Here is a 19,558-nt window from a genome sequence, read left to right on the forward strand (position 1 = left end):
GACGTCAGACCTTCCTTCATTCTCAGGAATAGTGCAGGTGCCAAACGTCAGACCCCCCTTCATTCTCAGGAATAGTGCAGGTGCCAGACGTCAGACCCCTCTTCATTCTCAGGAATAGTGCAGGTGCCAGAAGTCAGACCCCCTTTCATTCTCAGGAATAGTGCAGGTGCCAGTCATCAGACCCTCTTCATTCTCAGGAATAGTGAAGGTGCCAGACGTCAGACCCTCTTCATTCTCAGGAATAGTACAGGTGCCAGATGTCAGACCCCTCTTCATTCTCAGGAATAGTGAAGGTGCCAGACGTCAGACCCCCCTTCATTCTCAGGAATAGTGCAGGTGCCAGACGTCAGACCCTCTTCATTCTCAGGAATAGAGCAGGTGCCAGACGTCAGACCCTCTTCATTCTCAGGAATAGTGCAGGTGCCAAACGTCAGACCCTCTTCATTCTCAGGAATAGTGCACGTGCCAGATGTCAGACCCCCCTTCATTCTCAGGAATAGTTCAGGTGCCAGACCCCCACCAATCATATATAAAGGCATAACCCCTTAAGTACTGCTGGTTAAATGCAATTGAATTAACTCAATATCAATGGCGGTTTGTTCTGCTTTTGATTTTAGAACATGGAAATCATGAATTACCACCACTAACTCCCTCAGGTAATACTGGTAATGGTTACCTTAGTCTCTGGACGTCTTCCCAAATTCTCATGTAAAACTTTAAATGTTTCTTCCAGTTCCATCTATAATAAAAAAGGTGAATGAAATGTCACAGCTCCATTTTATCACATCAAACTAGTGGTGACCTATGTCCAACCATTTTCCCAAGGATCTGTTACTTCAGATCTCCCCTTTGCACGCTCCTTGATCTGATCTTCCCTTTTCATCATGCTCTTTTAATCCCAGCCAATTAACCACAATAAAAAATGAACACGCTATTTATGCCGCAAGGGGAAGAGGTTTTCTGTTTATTTAGATTTCCAAAATCAGGAGTAAAAAGTAATAAAAAAGTTGTACCCCAAAGTTTGTACCATAATGGTACCAATGAAAGAATATGGCGTAAGCCACAATGGTAGTGAGAACAGGGCCACGGCATCTTCACCCACAATCACTCTTTGGCTTCTTTTGGCACTCACCCTTACTTCCAGAGCTCCTTGCTTTTCTCATTAAACCCACAGTACAATATGACACTATCCTATTGCAGCACACAATGCAATTAATTACAACAGTTTGGGTTACACATAGAGTTGTAAACTGAGTTGATTGGTGCCACATCCAGTTACCTTAGTGTGTAATCAATCTATAATTCACATCAAAACACGCACTTGACTACAATAACCCCCCGTTTCTGGCAACGAAATGCGATCCATTCACTAACATCCTCATCCAAATTTAAAGGACCCATGAATGTGGTCTGCTGGTAAAACAGGTGTGGGCAGGATTCCAATAGGTGAGGTTTGGATTAAAGGGGTATTTCCAACAGAGGTGAATGAACTGCCACCTCTCTATTCAATATACGTCTGGATGCAGAAACCAGGAGAGGGTCCAGGGTCCAGAGGCCTAAATTCTAATGATAAGTGCCACAAGACATAGGCAATGTTCACATGATGAATTTGCAATGCATTTTTTAGGCAGAATATTTTGAAAACACGTTAAAATCACCACATTGCTGGAAAATCATGGCAAAAAAGGCACTGTGTGAAGACGTCCATAAGAGGATTCTGAAACGTGTAAGATGAATTGAAGACCACACTGTATGTCATTTGTGAATATAGATTTCTAATAAAGTATTGAACCAAGGAAAACGAAGTGCTGACTTCTTTTGAGGATATACTTCTTTGCCTGCTCAGGCTGTCGTGCACCCAAGATGCAAGTGATACAGGTGTGGGTGAGCTGTCATTTTCTGTGTTTGGATTTTAAGATTTAAATTTGACTCTTAACGGGGTTGTCTCATCACAAGTACTGGTTCTCACCAAAAGGTCTTGAGTTGGGAGGGTTCCTTTCTATGACGTCAATTTACCCTAATAGTACAATGTAGTAGCCTTCACAGGCTCATCTGCTGTCCAGGCACTGACTATCTTCACTGCATGTAGGATCCACTTACAAGAGTCTGGTGAAATCTTTACCATTTATAAAATGGCGTCACAACTAGTGATGAGCGAGTATCTTCTGTTAACCCTTTTGGCGAGCATGCTCAGGTGTTTTCCGAGTATCTTCAGTGTGCTCGGGTGTTATGTTTCAGTCACTCCGTGCGCATGATTTGCGACTGTTTGACAGCTTTAATACATGTCAGGAACGCCTAAGAAACAAGCATTCCTCACATGTATTAAAGCTGTCAAACAGTCGCAATTCATGTGCACAGCCTGACTCAAACATAACACCTGAGCACGCTGAAGATACTCGGCGAGCACCTGAGCATGCTCGTAAATCTCGAGTAAAGAGCATGCTCGCTCATCACTAGTAGTGTTGAGTGAATTTATTCGCCATTTCAAATTCGGGTTCGTGTTCGGGGTTCCGGCTTGTTTGCGCCAAAAAAAGGCTTCGCCCAAGAACATCCCTGATTTGCTACACTGTCACGCAGATAACATAGTCACAACCCATATACCTACCATCTGAGTCTTCAACAATTCCAGCTCTTCCACTAAGCTTTCCTTCTCCAATTTGTTTTTCCCGTCACTGTGCTTCTGCTCCAATATCTGCATAGCCTCCTAGAAGGACGATATTACAGTATATTATATATTCAACCAAGTCAGAAGGACATGTAACTGTCTGACCACTAAATATATATACTTGTTATACATATATCAGGGACTCACTGATCTCAGGTAGAAGGAGCTACTCCCGTTACAAAGGGCTCTGCACCACCATGTACCTTCTGTCTGCAATCCATCTGAATAGGCCCTGTGAACATCTAGTCTTCCAAAATGATATCAGAGGATTTTCACAAGCCAGGCCTGTGAGATGGGGAAAACCCATAATCCAATCTTCTAGAAATGTATTATTTTCCCCAAGTAATCCCAAATTGCAGGTAACACCCTGTGGTGGAAATGTCTGGTTGGCCATGGCTTCCCTTAGTAAAATCATTTGTTTGACAGGTGTTTAGGGAGCCGGGTCTGACAGTGACAATCCCAGTAACATCCAAGTTAAATTGATATTTCGCCTTATATAAAGTATCATATGGATTTTTAAGTCTTTAAAGTTTTACAGATAAAAAAGGATTTATATGAAATCATATTTGTTCCACTTACCAAAGCTGCAGTCCCGGTCATGTTCTGTATTTGATCTTCTATCCCAAGCTGTGAACCTTTTATGGTGTTGATCTCCAGCATGAGGTCCTGCAGCACTGCCATAGCCTGAAATTAGGAGAGGGAACATTCGGATGAGGGGCAACATAATAACAATAGAAATAAACATTCATTGCAGACAATAAAGAACACTATATCATAGCTACTTAATGTCATCTGGGTTAAGCCAACCATTATTCATCAAACTTAAGACTACTTTTGCCACGCATGAGATACCCTCCAATGTGTGAAACACAAAGACCCCTATTCATCAAGCATGGCAGTTTTGTCGAAGTGTGAACCGGGGTAAGAAGCGCCAAATTCATTAACAGTTGTGCACCTCTTAATGAATTTGGCGCATCTTTCAGCTGCAGGGCAGCACCGCAAAAGATGTTCGGACTGGCGTAAATTTCTGTTGTAAATTTAGGCCACTTTTGTGGGGTAAATTATGATTTATTTTTAATGTTGCTAGGACACGCGCCTTCCTGTCTCAGCCCCTTCGACTTTTCAGAAGTTGGCAGAGGTGGCTGGGACTGGAGTGAAAAAAGTTGAAAAAAAATTACAAAGCCAGAAAGTTGGTATACACTGCTTGAGGATTCTGCCCCATAGTCTTTTACCCTAGCCCTCTAGTTCTGGTTTCTAGGAGGGGTAATTTGAAGGTTAATTTAATGGAGGCTTTAAATTGCTTTAAAGGGAGTTTTCAGAAAAAAAAGACTGCTGAAACCAAAGCATAGGCACTTGGTGCACCCTTAGTGTGGCTAAACAGCTCAGTGCACATTACCACCTACATGTTCTTCATCTATCGCTACCTTCCCCTAGATCCTGTAAAGCCAGAGCTGTCAATCAAGAAGAAAGGGGAGGAGATAGATGGAAAACAAGTAGATGGGAAGGAGTACTGGACTGTTTGGCCACCACACTAAGGGTGTACCTGTCATGTTGTTTTGATAGATCCCTTTAAGGAAGTCTATTCAGTGGGCTATCTGGCTATCTGAGATAAATTGATAAGATCCAATATCATTTACAAATGTTGGCAGGAAAAAAATTAGGTTTTTGTTTTGTTAAAAAAATGGGAAAACTTTCCAGTGAAGTGAAAAGGATTTAGACATATCCCAGACATTGTGGATAAAGGGACCCATGAGGATATCGCTTCCTGTAAATGAGGATCTGCTGCTGATCAGCTGATTGTAGGGGTCTCGCATCTAGACCCAGTGCTCGTGTATCATGGCAGGGCAAAGCTGTGAGTAGCTGCACATTAAAATCTAGTATTATATGACATCTATTCAAAGGAATGACTAACTATGTAATACAGTGGCATGTAAAAGTTTGGGCACCCCTTGTCAGAATTACTGTTAGTGTGAAGTTAAGCAAGTTGAAGATGAAATGATCTCTAAAAGGCCTAAAGTTAAAGATGACACATTTCCTTTGTATTTTAGGCAAAAAATATATATATATATTTTCATCTTTAACATTTTAAAAATTAGAAAAAGGAAAATGGGCCGATGCTAACGGTTGGGCACCCTGCATGGTTAGTACCTAGTAGCACCCGCTTTTGAAAGTATCACAGCTTGTAAACGCTTTTTGTAGCCAGACAAGAGTCTTTCAATCCTTTTTTGAGGGATTTTCATTAATTCTTCCTTGGAAAATTCTTCCAGTTCTGTAAGATTTCTGGGTCTTCTTGCATGCACTGCTATTTTGAGGTCTAGCCCCAGATTTTCAATGATGTTCAGATCAGGGGACTGTGAGGGCCATTGTAAAACTTTCAGCTTGCGCCTTTTTAGGTTCTCTATTGTGGATTTTGACATGTGTTTAGGATCATTATCCATTTCTAGAAGCCATCCTCTTTTCAACTTCAGCTTTTTTACAGATAGTGTTATGTTTGCATCAAGAATTTGTTGAAATTTCATTGAATCCATTCTTCCCTCTACCTGTGAAATGTTCCCCTTGCCATTGGCTGCAACACAACCCCATAGCATGATTGATCCACCCCCATGCTTAACTTAATGGTTGGCGAGATGTTCTTTTCCTGAAATTTTGTGCCCTTTTTTTTTCCACACATACCTTTGATCATTGTGGACAAAGAGTTCTGTTTTAATCTCATCGGTCCACAGGACTTGTTTACAAAATCCATCAGGCTTGTTTAGAAGTTCTTTTGCATACTTCTGATGCTGAATTTTATGGTGAGGAGGCAGGAAAGGTTTTCTTCTGATGACTCCTCCATGAAGGCCATATGTGTTCAGGTGTGTCTGAACAGTAGAACAATGTACCACAACTCCAGAGTCTGCTACATCTTGCTGAAGGTATTTTGCAGTCAAGCGAGTTCTGATTTGCCTCTCTAGCAATCCTATGAGCAGCTCTCACTGAAATTTTGCTTGGTCTTCCAGACCTTATCTTGACCTCCACTGTTCCTGTAACTGCCATTTCTTAGTTACATTAGGAAGTGAGGAAAGGGCAACTTGAAAACGCTTTGCTATCTTCTTACAGCCTTCTTCTGCTTTGTAGGCCTCCACCATTTTCATTTTCAGAGAGCTAGGCAGCTGCTTAGAAGAACCCATGGCTGCTGTTTTTTGGCACGAGGTTAGAGGACGCTGGGTTTTTATAAAGCTGGGATATTTGCATCACCTGGCCTTTCCTAACAATGATATTGAACAAGCCATAACCATAACAGGCTAATTAAGGTCTCAAACCTTGGCCAAAGTTATTGTGAGCACACAAATCTCCAAGAGTGCCCATACTTTGGCATCAACCTATTTTCCTTTTTGTAATTTTTAAAATGTAAAAAAATGACAATATATATATTTTTTTTGCCTAAAATACAAAAGAAATGGGTCATCTTTAACTTTAGGCCTTTCAGAGATCATTTCATCTTCAACTCGCTTAACTGTTCACAATAACAGTAACCAGGGATGCTCAAACTATTACATGCCACTGTGCATCACCATGTTGGGTTCTACCGGGTAAGAGCGGCTCTTTGAGTGTACGGTAATATGCAAGGTTTATCAGTCAGTAAATGCCCCATATAACAGCCCTAATCTCTTCCTCCAGGACTGGGAGCAGCAGTAACGCTTTATGGACATCCAAGTTGATAATAATGTTTTTACAGAACACATCATTCTAACCAGACAAACAACATCCACGGGGAGAACCTGTACAGAACAGGCGGTCTCCTGAGGCCAAATAACCTGCACTTACTGCCTATTAATAAGAGACGTCATCTCTATGGGAAAAGCTTTCATGTCCTGAAAGAAAATGCCTTCAGTGGAGAAGATCAGGTTACAATGTACTCATGATATAATATACAGGTTACGAAGCACGTCTTATACTGGAAGACAACACAGGCAGTCATGCACTGCAGAAAAAGAAACGGAGGAACTAAATGATAGCCTGTGAATATAAAAACCCCTCTGTGTTAGCACAGCCTTAGGTTGGGTTCACACTGGAGCGGCTCTTGCTCCACAATTGATTCTGATGACAGCTTGAATCTTCCTTATATATATTTTCCACTGAACCCCAACCTGTGACCAGCCATTGCAATATGACAACTCCCAACATGACTCGACCATGCTGGGAATTGTAGTTTTGCAAAAGCCTGGCACCTATTTATAATATTTTATTGTGGCCCATGGGGTTAGTTCAATTTGACATGTGGCCCTCGCACCAAAAAAGGTTGTGCGCCCCCAAGGTTGAGCATTCAAACATAACCCCTTTACCACCTTGGGTTTTTTCGATTTTGTTTTTTGCTCCCCTTCTTCCCAGAGCCATAACTATTTTATTTTTCGGTCAATATGGACATGTAAGGGCTTGTCTTTTGCGGGACAAGTTGTACTTTTGAACGACATCACTGGTTTTACCATATCGTGTACTGGAAAACAAGAAAAAAATTACAAGTGTGTTGAAATTGCAAAAAAAGTGCAATTTCACAATTGTTTTTTTTTTTTTCCACTAAATGCTAAAACTGACCTGCCATTATGATTCTCCGGGTCATTACGAGTTCGTAGATACGAAACAAATATAGGATATTTTTTATTTAAGTGGTGAAAAGTAAATCCAAATTGTATAAAAAAAAAAAAAAATGGCACCATCTTCTGAGACCCGTAGCGTCTCCATTTTTTGTGATCTGGGGCCGGGTGAGGGCCTATTTTTTTCGTGCCAAGCCGACATTTTTATTGATACCATTTTGGGGTAGATCTGATGTTTTGATCGCCCGTTATTGCATTTTAATGCAATGTTGCGGTGACCAAGAAAATGCAATTCTGGCGTTTTGATTTTTTTTCTCGTTACGCCGTTTACTGATCGGATTCTTTTTTTATATTGATAGATTGGCCAATTCTGAACGCAGCAATACCAAACATGTGTATTTTTGATTGATTTTTAATTGTTTTATTTTGAAAGGGGGTGATTTGAACTTAAATTTTTTTTAAATTTTAAAACTTCCACTACATCATGGTGCTCTCAGATTACCATAGCAAAAACCTGGGGACAGATTCCCTTTAAAAAAGATGCAATATGGATAGTCAGTATGACATCCGTTTTAATGTATGCATGCTTGACGCTCTATGGGCAGTCTCATCTGAATAACAGAAGCGACTTTTCGATGCTATGTTGTTTTTTGGTTAAAGCACACGTGAACTAAATGTATACGGCGCTGAGCTCAGTGATTAGCTGCAGCGCCGTCGAAGTGACATCAACTTTGCAGCCAATTAACAAACACAGAGGGAGCGTAACTGATACTACAGTGGACTTGGGGAGGTTAAAGGGAATCTGTCAGTAGGATCAACCCTTAAATAAGAAAAACGTGGATTTCTCTGGAATAAGACATCGGATTGCAGATATCAAGGTATCATGTTATTTAATTTCATATGACCTACATATCCATATAGACGGCTTAGGAGGGCTGATCCTACTGACAGATTCCCTTTAAGTATAGCTCAGTTTGCTTTTTCACGCATTGCTAATCCTATGGACTAAAATTAGTTGAAAGGGGAGAACTATGAGTGATATGGATGTCAGTGCTGTTCTATGGAGGCACAGACAGTCTGTTACCATGTAAAGTGCTCGGCTTGGTAAATTATTATCTAGCGTCCCTGTGGTTCGGATCTCCTGCCCAGTACATTCCTTCATATGCTCTCCTTTTTCCCTGCCTGGTTTCTAAGCAGCAAAATCCACATATGAAGTATGAACAATTTGTCTATACAGCTGAACGCTCCACTACAGCTCCTCATAATCGAGGATAGCTCAATTCGTGGGGGTCCAACCACTGGGATTGTCCAATCCTTATTAGAAAGGAACCATAGACTCTTCAGCTTTCTCTAGCTAGCGCTGCAGGTCATTCCTCCTGAGGATCGCTGGGGGATCCAGCAGACACACGCCCGCCGATCTGGGAATAATGGCAAATCCCCAGTGACTTATAAAGAGGGCTTTTGGATTTCTTTTATTTTTGTCACCAAAAATAGCGCTAAAGATGTCATTATTTGTGCCATAAAAATACCAAAACGCATGACGGAAGAGTAAAATCTACAGTGATAAACAGATCTTAAGACTACAGAGCTGTGAGCAAACTAGTTATAGCAAATTGCTCTGTGAAGGGAAAGTTTCTGTGTGTGGATGACTTACAATGTGTGGAAGAGTGCCCTGATGACATAATACAGGCTGCCATAAACAGCACCTGTAGATTCGGATGTTTCTGCTCTCTGCTAGCAGTGTAAGGCTATGTGCCCACGATGCAGAAATGCTCAGGATTATTTCCTGAGCGTTGGCTTCAGGAAATTAGGTGTAAAGGTGAGTATAATGTGTTTTTTTTAATTTATTCTTATTTTTACACTTGCTGGATACAGCCGGAGGTGAATACAACTCTCAACATTGTCCCCTGCTGCTGCTGATCGCAGGGCAAGCAGGGAACAATGATGACAGATGCCTTCAGCACCCGGTGCTTGGGACAGCGCTAACTGTACCGCTGATTCCTAGGCGTCGGTACCTGTGACCCTGATGCAGCACAAGGGCGGTACAGGTTGCCACACAGGTACACACGGACACAGATATCTCCAGTAGTTTTTTCCAGTATTGGAAATATCTGGACGTGTGAAAGAGGCCTTAATAAAACAGATCCAATGGTGAAATGATTAATTCTGCTGCGGCTGATTCCTCAAATGGTATTTTATTCCGCCAGCCGAGTGTACAGTTCTTTTACATCAGATCCCTATGGAGAATGACAAGAGCTGCAGAGAAGGGAAGACAAGTGAAGATGTACTGTTACTACTTATAGCTGCACTTCATTCTTGTATTACAATGTTGCTTAGTTGCTATTCTCCAGCATCTCATAAACAGATCGCATGACTTAACCCTTAGGCTGCGTTTATGTCTGGATCTGAGAATACCATTTGACTGCCCCTAAAACAAAACATGCAAACAGAATTCATGCCCAAAACGTATCAGTTGCATAACAAATGGAGATGGAAGCAGAGAGGCCCCATTAACTATTGTAGGGTCCGTTATGTGTCAGTTGTTAGAACAGAGAAAATGTACAGTATGCAGAACTTTTATTTACATGCTGTTTTAGAACTGTAAAAAGTTCTACATTCTCTACTTTTTCTGCTCTAAAACTGACACATAATGATCCCAGATGGACCCCATAATAATCAGTGGAGATCCTCTGCTTCTGTTTGCATCAGATTTGTTCTGGACATGAATTCTGCTTGTCTGTTCCTAGAATGGAGCAATGGGAATTCCCAAATGCAGATGCAGATGTGAGCCCAGGCTGGCTGCATGACTGACATGTGATCTATTATAGTGATGGGGGGCACTGGTGATGATGGCAAACACTGTATTCTTCATATTGTACAGAACCCAAGATCTACTCAGTGATATGCAGTCTATTATCATAATGCTGGTCACTGGTGATTGCATTGGATGATACTGGTCCTTACAATAACCCTGTAATGGAGTATTCTCAAGTTATTAAATTGCTTTAATTGGTTAGACATTAAGAAAATAAGCAAATTTGCAAATGGCTTGATATTTCTATCTGCTTTCATTGTTGTGGAAAGCTTTTATTTTTCAAGGTGTACAGCCGGTTTATATGGAGCTCAGCTACGAGTATCTGCCCATATACTAGCAAGTGTGTGTGGTAGTTACATTTAAGGAGCAGGGTTAGCTCCTAAGATATTAGCCACCACTTTCTAGCCTATTGATTTGTATAGAGCAGTTAGCTTCTCACATGCCTCCCCCTCTCTCTTGGCTCCTGACAAGCTGATGTTATAAATCTTGCAAAATCACCAACTACCAACATGGATTCCCCAAGAACATTTCTCCTAATCATGGCTCTCACTCCTTGTGCTTATCCAACTACCCTGTTATTTCTAAGTGTAAATGTAGTGATAGCAGTGTAGACTCCAGAACAAACCACGGATAGCTGAATGACCACAGAACTTGTGCTGAGTTTTTATAGTTCTACTAAGGGCTCATACTCATCTGCGTTTAAAATGGACAAGTGCAATCTGATAAAAAAATCGGATTACACTGTGACTAATGTTAGTAAATGATTCTGTGTTCATCTGCGATTTTTTTCTCAGCTCGGATCGGACTGAGAAAAAACCGCAGCATGCTGCGAGTGGCCGCGTATATTGGACGAGAATCGCCAATGCAAGCCAAAAGGTGCGAGAAAAAAATCGCACGGCACACGGACCATGCGTGTCCCGTGTGATTTTTACACACTTATCTCATAAGAAACCTGACATTTCATCAGCTGAGGACAGTAAAATCACAGCGTGAACCGTCGGAATAGAATAGATATATAGATAAAAAGATGCCATTTTGATACAGTACAGACCAAAAGTTTGGACACACCTTCTCATTTAAAGATTTTTCTGTATTTTCATGACTATGAAAATTGTACATTCACACTGAAGGCATCAAAACTATGAATTAACACATGTGGAATTATATACTTAACAAAAGAGTGTGAAACAACTGAAAATATGTCTTATATTCTAGGTTCTTCAAAGTAGCCACCTTTTGCTTTGATGACTGCTTTGCACACTCTTGGCATTCTCTTGATGAGCTTCAAGAGGTAGTCACCGGAAATGGTCTTCCAACAATCTTGAAGGAGTTCCCAGAGATGCTTAGCACTTGTTGGCCCTTTTGCCTTCACTCTGTGGTCCAGCTCACCCCAAACCATCTTGATTGGGTGTAATAGCCCTTACACAGCCTCGAGGTGTGTTTGGGGTCATTGTCCTGTTAAAAAATAAATGATGGTCCAACTAAACGCAAACCGGATGGAATAGCATGCCGCTGCAAGATGCTGTGGTAGCCATGCTGGTTCAGTATGCCTTCAATTTTGAATAAATCCCCAACAGTGTCACCAGCAAAGCACCCCCACACCATCACATCTCCTCCTCCATCACCGTGAAGGTGGGAACCAGGCATGTAGAGTCCATCCGTTCACCTTTTCTGCGTCGCACAAAGACACGGTGGTTGGAACCAAAGATCTCAAATTTGGACTCATCAGACCAAAGCACAGATTTCCACTGGTCTAATGTCCATTTCTTGTGTTCTTTAGCCCAAACAAGTCTCTTCTGCTTGTTGCCTGTCCTTAGCAGTGGTTTCCTAGCAGTTATTTTACCATGAAGGCCTGCTGCACAAAGTCTCCTCTTAACAGTTGTTGAAGAGATGTGTCTGCAGCTAGAACTCTGTGTGGCATTGACCTGGTCTCTAATCAGAGCTGCTGTTAACCTGCGATTTCTGAGGCTGGTGACTCGGATAAACTTATCCTCAGAAGCAGAGGTGACTCTTGGTCTTCCTTTCCTGGGGCGGTCCTCATGTGAGCCAGTTTCTTTGTAGTGCTTGATGGTTTTTGCAACTGCACTTGGGGACACTTTCAAAGTTTTCCCAATTTCTCGGACTGACTGACCTTCATTTCTTAAAGTAATAATGGGCACTCGTTTTTCTTTACTTAGCTGCTTTTTTCTTGCCATAATACAAATTCTAACAGTCTATTCAGTAGGACTATCAGCTGTGTATCCACCAGACTTCTGAACAACACAACTGATGGTCCCAACCCCATTTATAAGGCAAGAAATCCCACTTATTAAACCTGACAGGGCACACCTGTGAAGTGAAAACCATTTCCGGTAACTACCTCTTGAAGGTCATCAAGAGAATGCCAAGAGTGTGCAAAGCAGTCATCAAAGCAAAAGGTGGCTACTTTGAAGAACCTAGAATATAAGACATATTTTCAGTTGTTTCACACTTTTTTGTTAATTATATAATTCCACATGTGTTAATTCATAGTTTTGATGCCTTCAGGGTGAATGTACAATTTTCATAGTCATGAAAATACAGAAAAATCTTTAAATAAGAAGGTGTGTCCAAACTTTTGGTCTGTACTGTATATAATTAGTGCAGTACGTGTATAGTTTTCTGTACATGTTTTTAGCTAATATTTAAATAAATTAAAGAAAAAAATAGTGTGGTGTACCCCTTAAGTTTCTTAACTAACTGAGAGAAAGCGGACAGCTGAGGGCTGATGTTTATAGTCTGGGAGGGGGTTAATAAACATGGAGCTTCCCAGGCTATTACTATCAGCTCACAGTTGTCTGCGTAGCCTTTACTGGTTATTACAAGGTTGGACTCTCCCAAAAAAAATTACCTGGGGTCCCCCCTATATTTAATAACCTGCAAAAGCTAAAGCTGCGGGCTGATATTTATAGCCTAGGAACGGGTCATGGATATTGACCCCCTCTCAGACTAATAACATCAGCCCAATTCTGGCACTTAGCCTTGGCTCTTCCCACTTGCCCTGGTGTGGTGCCAAGTAGGGTAATAGTATTGACATTACAAAGCTGACATCAAGCCCAGGGGTTTGAAATCTAGAGGAGTCTATAAGACACTCCCATTATTAACCCAATAGTAAAAATTAAAGACACACACACAGAAAAAAGTCCTTTAATTGAACAAAACACACAGAAAAAAGTAATTTATTTGAAATAAACACTTCCCATCCTCTTTTACACATTTATTAATGTAAAAATAAAAAAAATCACAGTATTCTTCACCTGTCCGCCAATAATCCATATGTCCCATGATAAGCTCCAACTCAGCTACTTCTGGATGCATTGCTGCGCTGTGGCATGATGCGACCACTCAGCCCTGCATCCATGAGACTCTGAGCTGAAAGAGAGAATGCAGCTTCAGTGCTGAGTAGTGTTGAGCGAGTATGTTCTGTTAACCCTTTCGCCGAGTATGCTCGGGCCGAGCTCCGAGTATTTACAGCTGCTCGGTGATATGTTTGAATCGCTCCCGTGTGCATGATTTGCGACTGTTTGACAGCTTTATTACATGTGAGGGATGTCTATTTCTTATACATTCCTCACATGTAATAAAGCTGTCAAACAGTTGCAAATCATGCACACGGGAGCGATTCAAACATATCACCGAGCAGCTGTAAATATTCGGAGCTCGCCCGAGCATACTCGGAACAGAACATACTCGCTCAACACTAGTGCTGAGCGCTGATGTCAGTGAGGTGACTGGAGTTCATAGCCAATGAACTCCGATCACCTTACTGAGATCACCGCTCGATGCATGAGAACAGCAATAGGTTAAGTGGGAAGAGCCGAGGCTATGGAGTTAGTAATGGGGGTGTCTTATAGATGCCTCTCCATTACTAACCCCTGGGCTTGATGTTAGCTGACATTACAAAGCTGACATCAACCCCAATACTATTGCTCCACTTGCCACTGCACTAGGGCAAGTGGGAAGAGCCGAGGCTAAGTAGATGTGCCATTTCTGGGGCAACTGAGGGCTGATGTTATTAGTCTGGGAGGGGGCCAATATCAATGACCCCTTTCTAGGCTATTAATATCATCTCGCAGCTGTCTGTTTAGCCTTTGCTGATTATTAACTTTGGGGGGGACCCCATGTCATTTTTTGGGGGGGTCCGCCCTTTTAACAACCAGTAAAGGCTATGGAGACAGCTGTGAGCTGATAGTAATAGCCTGGGAAGCTCCATGTTTATTACCCCCTTCCAGACTATAAACATCCGCCCCCAGCTGTCCGTTTTCTCTCAGCTGGTTAAGAAAATTAAGGGGGACCCAACGCCATTTTTTTCTTTAATTTATTTAATTATTAGCTAAATTATGTACAGTAACCTACACACGCACTGCACTAATTATATATCTCACTGACATATTTCTTACTATCATCTATCTATCTATAAGATTGTTTAATTTATTACTAGCTTGAAATTACATAAAGAATTACTGTTTGTAAAAGCTGATGTTAAAAAAACGCATTGCATATGGATTGAATACGCATCTCATATGGATGGCAGGTGAGAAAAATCACATTGTACTCGCATGACACTCATCCTATTTTTCAGGAACAACATCGGACCGATTTTATTTGCACAGATGAGTGTTAGCCCTAAGGGTATGTGCACATGGTGCGTTTTTTATGCTTATTCAGAATTGGCCCCAAAAACGCATTGCAAACCTTATCCCAGCATTTTCTATGAGATGTAGCAAGATCTGTGCACATGATCAGGATTTTTCCTTGCAGAATTTCATGTGTGTTAAAAGAAGCAGCATGTCCATTCTTGTTGCGTTTTTGCCTGTGTTTTTCCTATACTATGCATTGGAAAAAACGCATGGCAAATCCTCAGACAAAAACAGGCCAGAATTGTCTCTCAAGGAGGAGAGCCCGCCCTGCCAAAACCATGAAGGAAACTGTAAGGAGACTGCATAGCTCTGATCTGCTCAAGAAACAATGTGAGACTAACCCTGTAAAGAGGACCTCTCAGCAGGATATTCAACCCCTAACTAAAGGCATGAGCTTAAAGCCACTTTAATGCTTATTACATTCATACCTTTCTATTATAATTTTGTTGGAGCATTTTTGATAAATCTGTTTTTTAAGTTTTATGCTCAAGGTCATTGGGACGGGCACTTCACTCTCCAGCTCTGTTGAACCTCACTGCCCACCACCGATGTTGATTGACAGGTCAATCTTACCACAGTGAGCTGTTTCCCCTGCACAGGCACCGTCATTGGCCAGTGATATGTGGTCTACACTGGTGGTTACATCAGGATGGCATATTCTGGTCAGTTTTGTATTCTTCATACAGTATCCCAGGACCTGATAAGTGATATGTGGTCTACACTGGTGATTACATGGAGATGGCATATTCTGGTCAGTGTTGTCTTCTTCATACAGAACCTCCATGACCTGATCAGTGATATGTGGTCTACACTGGTGGTTACATCAGGATGGCATATTCTGGTCAGTTTTGTCTTCTTCATACAGAACTCCCAGGACCTGATCAGTGATATGTGGTCTACACTGGAGATGGCATATTCTGGTCAGTATTGTATTCTTCATACAGTACCCCAGGACCTGATCAGTGATATGTGGTCTACACTGGTGGTTACATCAGGATGGCATATTCTGGTCAGTTTTGTCTTCTTCATACAGAACTCCCAGGACCTGATCAGTGATATGTGGTCTACACTGGAGATGACATATTCTGGTCAGTATTGTATTCTTCATACAGAACCTCCAGGACCTGATCAGTGATATGTGGTCTACACTGGTGATTAAATGGAGATGGCATACTCTGGTCAGTATTGTATTCTTCATACAGTACCCCAGGACCTGATCAGTGATATGTAGTCTACACTGGTGATTACATGGAGATGGCATACTCTGGTCAGTATTGTCTACTTCATACAGAACCCCCAGGACCTGATCAGTGATATGTGGTTTACACTGGTGATTACATGGAGATGGCATATTCTGGCTAGTATTGCCTCCTTCATACAGAACCCCCAGGACCTGATCAGTGATATGTGTTCTACACTGGTGATTACATGGAGATGGCATACTCTGGTCAGTATTGTCTTCTTCATACAGAACCCCCAGGACTTGATCAGTGATATGTGGTCTACACTGGTGGTTACATGGAGATGGCATACTCTGGTTAGTATTGCCTTCTTCATACAGAACCCCCAGGACCTGATCAGTGATATGTGGTCTACACTGGTGATTACATGGAGATGGCATACTCTGGTCAGTATTGCCTTCTTCATACAGAACCCCCAGGACCCGATCAGTGATATGTGGTCTACACTGGTGATTACATGGAGATGGCATACTCTGGTCAGTATTGCCTTCTTCATACAGAACCCCCAGGACCTGATCAGTGATATGTGGTCTACACTGGTGATTACATGGAGATGGCATACTCTGGTCAGCATTGTCTTCTTCATACAGAACCCCCAGGACCTGATCAGTGATATGTGGTCTACACTGGTGATTACATGGAGATGGCATACTCTGGTTAGTATTGCCTTCTTCATACAGAACCCCCAGGACCCGATCAGTGATATGTGGTCTACACTGGTGATTACATGGAGATGGCATACTCTGGTCAGTATTGTCTTCTTCATACAGAACCCCCAGGACTTGATCAGTGATATGTGGTCTACACTGGTGGTTACATGGAGATGGCATACTCTGGTTAGTATTGCCTTCTTCATACAGAACCCCCAGGACCTGATCAGTGATATGTGGTCTACACTGGTGATTACATGGAGATGGCATACTCTGGTCAGTATTGCCTTCTTCATACAGAACCCCCAGGACCCGATCAGTGATATGTGGTCTACACTGGTGATTACATGGAGATGGCATACTCTGGTCAGTATTGCCTTCTTCATACAGAACCCCCAGGACCTGATCAGTGATATGTGGTCTACACTGGTGATTACATGGAGATGGCATACTCTGGTCAGTATTGTCTTCTTCATACAGAACCCCAGGACCCGATCAGTGATATGTGGTCTACACTGGTGATTACATGGAGATGGCATACTCTGGTCAGTATTGCCTTCTTCATACAGAACCCCCAGGACCTGATCAGTGATATGTGGTCTACACTGGTGGTTACATGGAGATGGCATACTCTGGTCAGTATTGCCTTCTTCATACAGAACCCCCAGGACCTGATCAGTGATATGTGGTCTACACTGGTGATTACATGGAGATGGCATACTCTGGTCAGTATTGTCTTCTTCATACAGAACCCCCAGGACCTGATCAGTGATATGTGGTCTACACTGGTGATTACATGGAGATGGCATACTCTGGTTAGTATTGCCTCCTTCATACAGAACCCCCAGGACCTGATCAGTGATATGTGGTCTACACTGGTGGTTACATGGAGATGGCATACTCTGGTCAGTATTGCCTTCTTCATACAGAACCCCCAGGACCTGATCAGTGATATGTGGTCTACACTGGTGATTACATGGAGATGGCATACTCTGGTTAGTATTGCCTCCTTCATACAGAACCCCCAGGACTTGATCAGTGATATGTAGTCTACACTGGTGATTACTGGATATGGCGTATTCTGGTCAGTATCATCTTATTCATACAGGACCCCCAGGACCTGATCAGTGAGTGATATGTGGTCTACACAGGACCAGTGAGGTGATGGACATCCATTACCTTGCTCACTCCTTCCTCATTCACCTCCAGTCTCTTCTTGAGCTGCATTATCTGCCACATATCCTCCACAGCGCTGCTTCCCCTCTGCTGTCCAGATTTGTTCCTTTCTATAAGATCTATCCCAGAGGGCAAGGTGTTTAATGCCTCTAGCTGCTTCTCCACCTGCAGGATCCTGTTCTCCATCCTGTCCACCTGCCCATTCTCCTCTTTCTTCACCAGGATTCCTCCTAATGGTGGGTGCTGCCCGGTGCCACCTGGGAGCTGTACACTCACATCCTGGATCTGTAGGTGCTTGATGATGGCATGAAGGAGTATATGCAGTGCGGTGAAGTTCACTGCCCCGACCTCTGGTGTCCCAATGGCCAGGCTGGCCAAGTCTTGTAGCCAGATCCTCTCCGGCTCCATCCCCGTCATCTACCTGTTGTATGTGATCGCTGCTGGGGTCAGAACTCTCAGTACCTTGCAGGACGCCACACCTACCTCCTACCTCCTACAGTGCACGGCGCCCCCTACAGCCGGGTGACGGAAGCGCAGCACCACTGTGTGAGCAGCGCGCATCCTCCTGGTCACCTGTACTGCGCCCTGGTGCCGAGCACGTACAGTATACGGCCGTGTAATGGCTCCAGTGCGGGCACACACCTCCTACACTGCCCCGGGGCAGGTTACGGCCATTATATTGGACCGGCTCAAAAGTTTTCTGGTTCATTTTGGAGTAGCAGAAAAGGGGCGGAGTTCAGCATCTCCCGCTCAGCTCATTGGTTAATTGTGCACTGTCCCCGCCCCTCTGCGCGTGCACGGCTTCCATCAGTGGTCCTGTACGGCCGCAGTCTGGGTGACCCGGCTGTGCGCTGTGCTAACGTTACCTGCACTCAGAACAGCGCCCCTCTCCGGCCACAAACACAGTATTGCAGGAAAAGACCCCTCTCCATCCCACGTATCACACAGGACACCCTGCAGGAAGGAGCTTGGGAAGACACTGGGGGATGGGCCCATAACTTTGTCGCCATCTTCCTACACCTTTATTTTTGTATGGGGACTTGTTTAGGCAGCTTGATTTTTATTTTTCGGCATCTATTTTACAATACTAAACAGGTGCTCCCTGGCTGCCATGGCAACAGATGGCTTCACAGGATTGCAGCAGTTAAAGGGATTGTCCAGTGACTACAAGTGATCATCTGTAATGTGGGAACATGTATCTCCCGTCACAATGGATCAGCAGCGCACATGTCCAGCCCGGCTCCATTCATTCCCTATGGCGCTGAGCTTGGTATTTTCCAGCAGCCCCATAGAGTGAATGGAGCAGAGGGCAGGCGTCCCACATGCCATCCATTTTGTAATGGGGATAAAAATTCCCTGTTCTGCTGACAGTGGGTGGTCCCAGTGGTCAGACACCCACCGATCAGTTACTGCAGACAAGTGACTGCCAGCAGCGTTTAAGTGGTTGAATAGCTGCAATCAGAGCTAGCTCCGGTTGCTGCTGATAGAGGCAGGTGCTGGCTTTATGGCACAGTAGGCACCTGCCCCCTGTGGAGCGGGCTCAGGTCATACACTCACATCCACTTCATGACATAATAATAATAGCAGAAGGGGCTAGTGGCAGTAACCATGGGCTCCACCTTTACAAAAAAAAGTTGTTGAAGGTAAATCCAATGTTTTACAGAACCACCGCTATACACCATAGATGTCAAACTCAGGCCCGTGCATGCACCGCTAATACTACAAATCCCACTTCTGGTCCATCACACTCCATAGTTACTACAAAGCTGATTACAACACGCC

General features: G+C 43.0%; 1 protein-coding gene across 1 annotated transcript in view; it reads right to left on the reverse strand.

The window, feature by feature from the left end:
• Positions 1-18,499, reverse strand: part of QRICH2 (glutamine rich 2) — a 286,519-nt gene extending 268,020 nt beyond the window's left edge. The window contains exons 1-4 of the mRNA XM_073681194.1: positions 17,780-18,499; positions 3,245-3,349; positions 2,606-2,704; positions 677-739 (exon numbers count right to left, since the gene is read on the reverse strand). Coding sequence (XP_073537295.1) covers positions 677-739; positions 2,606-2,704; positions 3,245-3,349; positions 17,780-18,193 — 681 coding nt within the window. The 5' untranslated portion in view covers positions 18,194-18,499. The remainder of the gene's footprint in view (positions 1-676; positions 740-2,605; positions 2,705-3,244; positions 3,350-17,779) is intronic.
• Positions 18,500-19,558: the final 1,059 nt, after the last annotated feature.

The sequence above is a fragment of the Phyllobates terribilis genome, unplaced genomic scaffold, assembly GCF_046119375.1.
Source record: "Phyllobates terribilis strain yellow unplaced genomic scaffold, ASM4611937v1 Scaffold_5__5_contigs__length_657084704, whole genome shotgun sequence".
NCBI classification, from domain to species: domain Eukaryota; kingdom Metazoa; phylum Chordata; class Amphibia; order Anura; family Dendrobatidae; genus Phyllobates; species Phyllobates terribilis.